The 9,711-nt window shown below is 39.5% G+C and overlaps 1 protein-coding gene across 1 annotated transcript; it reads right to left on the reverse strand.

Moving 5' to 3' along the window:
• RPL7 (ribosomal protein L7) lies at positions 3,558-9,692 on the reverse strand. Its single transcript, XM_021387160.1, has 7 exons — positions 9,563-9,692; positions 8,699-8,801; positions 8,044-8,210; positions 7,266-7,403; positions 6,810-6,919; positions 5,795-6,005; positions 3,558-3,622 (listed from the first exon to the last, which is right to left on the reverse strand). Exons 1-6 carry the CDS (start codon positions 9,574-9,576, stop codon positions 5,797-5,799), a joined length of 741 nt encoding a protein of 246 aa, XP_021242835.1. The 5' UTR covers positions 9,577-9,692; the 3' UTR covers positions 3,558-3,622; positions 5,795-5,796.

The following is a 9,711-nucleotide window of genomic DNA, read 5'->3' on the forward strand; positions in this document are numbered from 1 at the left end:
AGGCACTATGAAAGTCGCAGATACCCATAGTCTGGTATGGTACAAAAGCTTTTACAAAAAAAAAAAACAAACCAAGAATGGTAAGAAGAATGGGAACTCCACAAAAGATAACAATCAATTTAAATATCACTAAAGAAAAAAGAAATTCCTACTGTGACCTACTGAATGAAACTAGTTCAGAATTTTTTTCTAGGATTTGGGAGACCGAAATTTTGTTCCCTTCTAAGCATGACTCTTCAGATCTCTGTCCACTCTGCAGTTTTCAAACCCAAGCTAAAAATCCAGATCTTTTTGCTGCCATAGACTTGCACATAATTTCAATAAGGAGCAACGTGCAGAGATTTTCTCACCTGCAATTCTGTGGACAATACTCTGAAAACTGGGAGATGGAAGGAATGTTTTGAACAAAGCACACACATCCAGCTTCCTAGGTGTAAGACAGTTATTGCACAACGCAGACTCCATCTTCCTTCCTTACAGGAGACTCATAGTGAGCCCTGCTAATTCTCTTAAAAAAAAAAAAAAAAAAAAAAGTTGGTCCCAGTCTTCCAGGGAGAGCTGCAAGATCTGCATGCCAAACGGACAGAAGCAACAAAGCCACAACATTAAAGGTAGGCAAAAGCCTACCATCCTTTTCCTGAGCACTATTTACTGCTAAGACATAGCTGGGTGACTTCCCGCTGTGCATGCTACCTAATTCTAAATCCCCTTCCAAGCACATACTATCCACCACTGCAGTTCTGAACTCCGCTGCAAGTTGCAGATATCTGGAAGCAAGGGTGTAACTTGTGTTCTTCGAGTCCCTAAAGAGCCTGCATTTGGTAACTTCTGCTGAGAAAGAGAGGCACTGTGATTGCTGTCTACAATCTCTTGGAAGTATAGCATGTTTTAAGGGAAGAAAAAAGAAATAAACCTCAGTTTAGAAATGACCACTGACAAAGGACCTGGCACGCTACTGGTTAAGTGTTCCACTGGCTAATTATCTTCCACTGAAAATGTTTAATTTGAAGCCAAAATTTATCTGGCCTCAAATTCAAGACATGTCATCTCATTAAAACTTTGCTTGATCAAAGAATTCTTTTATCAAACTATTTTTCTCCATGGAGGTAATGATAGGTAGACACTCATTCTGTAACCATGTCTGTCTTAAAACTGAATAAATTAAGCTCCCTTAGTATTATAAAGCATGTTCTTGATTCTTGGCATGAGAACTGGATACTGCATTTGGCACTAGTGTGAGCACTACTGGAACAAAAGTAACATTACCTCCCCCATACCATTTGATATTCCCTTTTTAAAGCATCCAAAAATTGCATTTGGCCAAGTGGGAGCGTACGTTCAGCTGACTATCCATCATGTTTCCTAACTTCCTCTCAAAACGCCGATGCCTGGGATGGGCTCCCATTCTGTTTCCAGATGTGTGACTTTACACTTGGTGATAGTGAAACAGGCTGTGTGAGCTGGACACCAGCAAAGGAATACCAATTAACTGCAAAGCCTATAAACCTTAGCATGCCTGAAAACTTTATAAGCAAGTTGCTAGTGTTTCAGAAGTCTCCTGTTGCTTTTCCAATGGCTATTAGGTAAAGCTCCTGGCTTCAGTTCTGAGAAAAAAAGGAAGATGATGGCCATGCTGAAAGAGGATAAGAGTTCACAGAAATTTTATTCCAGAACGTGTCACTCTGGCAGTTGTAAACAGTGAGAAAATAACATGTTTACAAGAACCTGAACTTTATCATAAAGGATTTACATTTTTTATTGTTTAGGGACCGAGCCATTTTCTTCAGCATCTACATTTAACTTATATTGCTTTGTAGATGCTCCAAGATGTATTATTCATGCATTGTGTGAGTGGATCATGCCTCATTTCCAGTACAAATTCTGACCTTAACTATCCAACCACGAGCTGTTTCTGTAATTGCATACTATGGAACATGCCTGGTGAGCAATATTAAAATCCTTAAATTTGTGCTAGCATAAAGGGTGACCAACCCCTTAACTATGCAGGATTACTAGGTTTTAACATAGCTGTGTTTTCATACTTGTTTCCACATCACATATTAACATTTCATAGTCTTCTCAAAGTACATTTCAGAGGGAGTTACGAAAAATGAGTTGCTCAAGTACCATGAAAACTGAGTTAACCTCCCCATCACAAACGCTTTGGGACCTGAGTAGCAGACAACTGATATCCGATAGGTTCAACATAACTTCATTAGCAAGTCTCTCGTCCTCTACTTATACCTATAATACAAAGTTCGCTATCCATTTGTGTTGCTTCACTAATGCGTGTAATGTTTTTCTGGTGAGAAGTGATACAGAGAAATGTGTATGAGTCAAAGGGAAATAACTGAAAACCTGGCAGCAAAATAACAGAAGTACTCTGCCAGTCGAAACAAAGGAAGATACTTGCTGAATCTTACTGTCTATCTGTGCAGCTTTAAGCTAATAGAATTAAACCTGTAGCTTGAACAGATCAAGACGAGAACTGGTTTCCCATGAAGATAATAGCACGTATGTAATTTCCACGGGAAGACAGTTTTCCCTTCATCCAGCAGCTTCATGACAATGCTTTCTCACTGCGAATCATACTGCTTATCACATTAAAAAGATACCTAAAAAAAAAAAAGTACTTGAATGGCTTTCAATTCACTCACCCACAAATCCACTTATTTACCCATAATATTTATTATTTATTTACTTACACTGAAAATCTAAGGAACTGATATTAGCACTCCTGTTACAAGCTTTTGGAAAAAAATGGAAAGTCAGCACCAGTAATTTTTAAATCAGCATCCTTCATTAGAGCAATAGAAAAGCATTCAGTTACAATAGATGCAACCTGTTTATCTGTTGTACTAAGCATCTCTGCAGGCTAAGATCCTTCAGTGGAATCATAGAATGGTTTGGGTTGGGAGGGACCTTTAAGATCATCTAGTTCCAATCCCCCTGCTATAGTCAAGGACACCTCCCTCTAGACCAGGTTGCTCAAAGCCCCATCCAGCCCGGCCTTGAATGCTTCCAGGGAGGAAGCATCCATAATGTCGGTTTGAATATAAGCTCCATTTAAGAGTTCTGCAGTTTTAAACAGTCCCTGCTCTCTGCTAGTCTTATACATCAGCAACAATTGCTCTAATCCAAACAAATCTTGTGGTCTCCACTTCTACGATACCCAAAATAAAACACTGCAAACATATTAGGTAAAGCAGAGCAATTACTCAGAATGTTTAAAGTACTTTTTGCATACTGTATTTTTTTTTTACCAAAGGAAAAATAAAATAATAATCTAAAGTTACTAAGAGCTTGAAGTAAATACTGTGACATTAAAATCAGCATCTTACTGTTTTAAGAACAGATCCAACCTTGACTGTTCTTTACAGAGAAAATTCTCACATACTCGTCACTCAAAAAAATAATTAATCCCTTGCCTGCCTGAAGCTGAAAACAGTATTATCTGCATACTGGGAATTCACAGTTTTAAAGAGGCTGCTCCCAATTATCTTATGAACTAATGCCACTATGAAAAAGCGTTAGAAGAACAACAATTGAGATGATGCTGTTTTGTGCAAGAAGATTTTATTAACAGACCAGACTTTGAAAAACTGCAGCTGGGCATCTGAATCTGAAACAGAAAAAAAGGAAGTATCATTAGATACACACACATCCAAAACTACTTCGGCCAGCCAGAGAGTTCGTGCCCTCTTACACTTTATCATGTAGACTAAAAACATTGACTACTTTTTTCTTCACCAGACTTAAAACTTCACTAGTCTTGCACGCTTTAACTTCTAAACTGACATCTCTGCACTGAGAACACCGATTTCCATTGACAGAACTAACTGAGTAAAACACTTCTACCCTGAAATATTGGTATCACTTTTCCTATTTTTCTGAAAGCTTAGCAGAAGAGAATTCAGTATGAAAAGACATCCTGAGGCACTGCATGTATTTAGTATCTTCTCCAATAACCCTGTTTTCAGCAAGTTTCAGGGACTGTTTACACAGAAGAATTAAAACAAAAAGCAAACTTGTCTCAAGCTTCTTTTGGAGTCTGCTTAGCAGCTAATAACATCCAGTAGCTTAAATTAAAAGACAGAGTAAGGCCCCGATACATGCTAGTATTATTCATATGCTTGACAGTGAAGATGGAGGGCAAAGGGTCTATACCGACAGAAGAGATGCAATGTTTTAATTAAATACAGTATTTTTCATCTTATGCCCAAGAACCGCACAGAAGCATAATAATAGTTGTGCTCAATCTTTCTTTTGAAGACTCACAGATTAACTTAAGAGAAGCATCTGTAAGAACATAACATTTCTGGAGAATGCTACCAAAAGCAACCTAACATCATCCAAGGCATCAAACACAGCAGCTCGCTTTCTCAAAATGACTTATTTCCATAGACAAACTAAATAGCTTTATGGGAACATTGTCCTCAGTAATCAACTGTTTTCCTGAAGTGCCAGGTTTCCACATGCTGTGTAATCAGTACTTCAAAGGTCCACTGCTTTGTACAAGACAAATGAATATCCAAGAAGCTTGGAAGAGCGAGTAAAGAGGAAGAACAACCTACATATATGCTTCAAGAAAACAGCTCAGCCAGACAAATGGAAGGTTATCTCACACAGCTGTCTTTAGCTTCTTGCACAGAGAGTAGGTATGAAAGACCTCAACTTGCTTAAAAAAAGAACACAACAAAACTTGATTTAAAAAAAGCTTTCAAAAAGAGCAGAGATCACCTTCCCTTCATAAACGTTTCTAAGAACAATTTTTAATAAATATACTAATAAATGTATTAATAGCAAATAGCTTCTACTCCCATTTTTAGCTCTGAAATCTCATTACTACCTGCTATTTTTATTAACCAAGCCCTTGGAAGCCGCTAGTTCCTAAGCAAACCAAAAGCTTCTTGCCTTTGAGGAGTTTGGCAAAAACTACCTGTTAATTTTTCCAACCATTCTGAAACAACAAAGCTTTCTTGAATTCCAGAATATTTGATGTACCAAAAAGGCACTTATCCTTGAGGGAAAATTGATAAGGGCAACACTGAAGCTGGCTTAGTGTGTGAGAAAGCTGGCAAGATGGGAAATATGAGACTTCTGGAAAAAAGCTTTGTCTCTGAATGGTCAACATTTCTCATCAAAACAGGAACAGCAGAGTGACAACAGTAAATGATAGGACAGATAGTTTGAAACAGATACTAATTTCAGGCTTCAGCAGCCACTTCCAAACTGCTTTAAGTGAAGTATCAATAAAACTTCCCATTTCTAAAGGACAGTGTACTCAAATTGGCATACTAGTCTTTCAAAATTAGTCTGTTACCACGAAAGCTTGACTTGAGTAATTTTGAATGAAACCTTAAGTTGAAACTTTAGACCATTAAAATGGGGTAAACTGAGAATTTAGTTTCTCCCAATCCTAAATAAGCTTCCATGGTTTTTGCAGAAATCAGACAATATGAAGAAATACTGTACTTACAATCGCAACATTTTAATTGTATAAGAAGTTTATTAATGAGAACTGAAAATTGTAGCCAAAATCTGAAGGCCTCCCATCATAACAGCCAAACAAATGCTTTCAAACTTGCTACTGGTGAAGGGAAAACAAATTACCAGTAATGCTTCCACTTCATAAATGTATCATCTACAATCAACATTTAACTTCACAAAGACTACTCTACTCAGCTACTCCAGGTACCTACCACTCAAGCACAAACGAACTGTCAACAAGTAACAACTCCAGCCTACATAGTAGAGATATAATGGGTAATGTTAACATTTGGTAGCACCTTACCATTAGTTCATTCTCCTTATGAGTCTGTTTATCTGATCTTCTCTGTTACCAGCATCTCCACCCTCCACAAAGTGGATTGTTTTCTTCTTCATTCCACCCCGAGGAGAGGATAACTTGAAGGGCCAAAGGAAGTTGTTCACAACTTTGAAGTTCTTGCCAACAGTGTAAATTTCATGGATCACATCTTCCATGCAGATGATGCCAAGTTTTCCTAAAATTCAAAAAAGTTGTTTCTAAAAGTTGCAATATTTCTAAATATAAGTTATTATAAATTATTATAAATATATATATATTTATATTTCTAAAAGTTGCAAAAGATGCAATAGCATGTTTTCTTCACCCAATTCCAAATTCTTCAGTGACGTGTAACAAGTGAACTTCATAAAATATAATGCTAAAAAGGCAGCTGGTAATAACGTAATACCTCTACCTTCAGAATCTGAAAGCATAAAACATGACACTTCAGACTGGAAGGGAGATTTACAAGAGATAGAGTTCAGCACTTCTTGGTATGACTGGGAAATAAGGAGCCTCTTAAGAGCTCAATCTATTTCCTGACAAGTGACCACCATGCTATGCTCTGACAAAGTACACTGATGGCTTTAATAGCTATTTCTTCTCACAGGAACTTTAAAAAGCCTGTTTACCAGAGCATGAAGGTCTAAGATATAAGCAAATTCCAATACCACATTTGAAACTTCAAAGCAACGTACGATGAACTTCCTTCCTGCTCCAGCACTTTTTCCTTACAGAAATATCTACTGTCCTATTAAAGGTCGACGAGATTACAGTCAAAATTTACAAATCTAAAATCCTCAAGTCTGATTCTTGACACTTTTATTTTCAATACTTCCTAATGAAAATTACTGTATGCTTTGTATTAATTCAGAAATAGAGCCAGTTAACTAACCACTACTATTGCCAAGAGACAAATAAGGACAGTTGTCCAGCTTAGCACTAATTGTCCACCCGAAACTAGTTTGATTTTTGTTTTGTGAAGTGCAGTTTTATTTACCAAGGCGTTTCCGAATCAGGGAGTTATCAGTCAGAGCAATGCGCTTCTTGTTGATCTTGCCATAACCACGCTTGTAGATCAACTCATGCACAGACTTCAGATTGGGATAACTGAAACAACAGTCAGATAAGAATTATTAAACTGTGCAAGCTTTATTCCTAATGGAATTTCAATAGCAAAAAATTTAAGATAATTCCAGCACATCCCAAATGTAAACATAAAAATAACACAGAAGTAAACCTTACCCCTACTGAGCTAGCAACAGTGCTGGCAACAGAATGTAATCACATGTAGCAAGTACTGCCTTTTCAAGCACTGCCTTACCCACATTTTTGCGCTTTCCCTGCTTTGATTTCAAAACGCTTTGAGCGCAGGATAATGGGCAAGACTAGTGTAGCAAAATCCAAGGCAATCAAAGTTTGCATCCCTTTGATAAAACTGAGCGCATTAACTCACCCCCATGCAATATACGGCTCAACAATCCGCAACATGTTGATGGAAGCTTTGTTGAGCTTTACGAAGGTGCCATTAAAAATCTGACGCAGGCGAAGCAGCTGTAACACCTTCCGGACCTTGGGGCTCACACCATTGATACTAGAGAGCACAGCAAAAAGCCTCATCAATTATCCACGTCTGAAAACATATCGGTATCATCACAGCAATAACAAGTGTTTAAAAAAACCCAACAGGAAAATAAACACTCCTATCTTAAAACACATCTCCATTTTATCAATTCCACAAAGTAAACTTAGTACATTATCCTATCTATGTATGTTAGTATTAAAGCAGATTTAACTCCATGAAAAAAATTCAAACAAAAATTACACTTATTAACTAAATATCCTTGTGCTCTCCTGCACTTAATTCTCTCTCTTGTCAGTTTTCTCTAACACTTTTACCAAAACGTGGCTGAACAAGCACATCTAACAACAATTCCTAGAGAACAGCAGCATATAATTTTATCAAGAAGAACTGAAACAAAATAACAACTTCCAGGTATTTGCAGTCTTTTTTTAATAAATCAAGAATTCCTAATGGCAGCACACACAAAGCAGCACGATTTTACATTCAGCTGAATAAAGTCACTAATGTATTGTTACTGCCAGTAACTTCCCAAGCAGTCAGTCAAAAGCCTGATTTATTTATTGTTTAAATCCTCAAAACAAGGTAGGTGAGGAAAAAAGATAGACAATTTCAATGCTTCTGAATATAAACAATGTATTGTTGTTCTTACCCTCTTATCCTGATGACAAATGCAAGCTTGGGTTCAGCTGGAACATAGTAATTACCGGCTTTTCGGGCCATCCTGGCCATACGGATCTCCTGCCTATACATGTGCCTGTACTCCTTATGGTAAGCTTTGGCTCTTTCATAGATGATTTTCCTTTGCGCTTTACGAAACTGGAATAAACCAAACAATACTTAAGACTACGTAATGCATTTCAATACATGAAAACCAACTCCAAATAACGTAGCACATTCTCCAACTCCCCACAGATAGCAGGCACATCTGTCTGTATCACGGACTTCAGAACGACCATCGGTCAACAAAAACGTGGAGAGCTCTGCCACACTGTAACAGTGCTTTATTTTGAACAACGTATTACCACAGGTCATGCTTATCCTCACAAACACCGTAATATCTTTCCTTGCTCAGCATTAACTTTTACAGACAACTGTACACTTAACCTCTGCTCTGCCTGAATCTCTTTATACACAGTTCTGATCCCTTCTAGTGAATATTTCAGATCCAAATATTAAGAAAATATCAAAGGACTGGATATAAGCACTGCAAAGTTCTTGACTGCTTTCTGTCAGCAGCGATAGCAGTTTGCTGACCCGCCTACAAAACCGACAGCAATTCAAGCGAGGAGTTGTGAAATACTCACCTTTTTTTGAGCCAACAGCCTCTTCAAACGTTTGGCTTTGGCAGCTGCATAAGCCTGCCGCCTCTTGAGGAGGCTTTCCGGGACAGATGGCACCTTCTTTGCCCTAAGTGACAAGAAAAACACTCTTAAAACCCACATTTACTAAAACCAGCACATCATAAACACCAAAAGTAATAAAAGACGACACCTATATGCAGGCCTCACTGTCTCCAGCGAGTTTACTGAGGCAAATAACTTGTCCTCACTGTTACCAGGCTTTGATAGAGCCTAAAAGATCTCCTTTTGCATTAAGGAAGTCTGACTTATTATTCTTCAATTTCTGCACCCCCATCAAAAATAATCAGTATTTCAACTTTAAGAAGTATTTAGAAAGTAGCTTTAGGAAGAGAAAAGCCCAGTGATAATTAAATTTTACTTTCACGATTTTTAAACTGACTTGCATTTGAAACTCCTTGATGATGCAACACGTGCAAAACTGGCACTTATACGGCACTAACTGCTCGGGCCTGCTCCTGCCTTAACAGCGCCTGTGAGTTCTCCCAAGCCGGCAAAGCCCTGACTGCCCTCAGCCCCGCACGTCCCCTACCCCACCCAACAGTGCCCGATGCCGGTTCTGCCTCCCCACCCCGCCCCGCCACGGGCTACGCGGCAGCCTGCAGAAGGAAAGCGACAGAGGAGGCGGCAGCTGCATCCCCGCCGCCCTCAGCCCCAATCTCCCGCCGCTCCCAGGCCGCCCTCCAGGTCACTAGCAGAGGCCCTGCAGCCAGGGAACGGCAAGCAGCCTTCCAACGGCGGAAGCTGCGGGCAAGCGCCGCCACAACCGCGGATGGCAACGGATTATCGCGGGGCACGGCGGCCACTTACTCCTTGTCCGCCATGATCGGCGCCGGAAGAGAGAGAACAGGCGCATGCGCGGGGCCAGCTCAAGCCGCCTGCCTGCGCGGGCAGGACCCGCGCTCCGGAAGGACCCCGCGTTTGGGTGTCCGCGGCGGTGCCGGAGCGCGGAGCGGAGC

This window comes from Numida meleagris, chromosome 2, assembly GCF_002078875.1.
Source record: "Numida meleagris isolate 19003 breed g44 Domestic line chromosome 2, NumMel1.0, whole genome shotgun sequence".
NCBI classification, from domain to species: Eukaryota; Metazoa; Chordata; class Aves; order Galliformes; family Numididae; genus Numida; species Numida meleagris.

Coding starts and splice junctions, on each gene's coding strand:
- RPL7 (XM_021387160.1), bottom strand. Junction 7,404..8,043: donor TTTGTCATCAGGATAAGAGG/GTAAGAACAACA, acceptor TGTGCTCTCTAG/TATCAATGGTGTGAGCCCCA. Junction 6,920..7,265: donor GAGCCGTATATTGCATGGGG/GTGAGTTAATGC, acceptor CTGTTGTTTCAG/TTATCCCAATCTGAAGTCTG.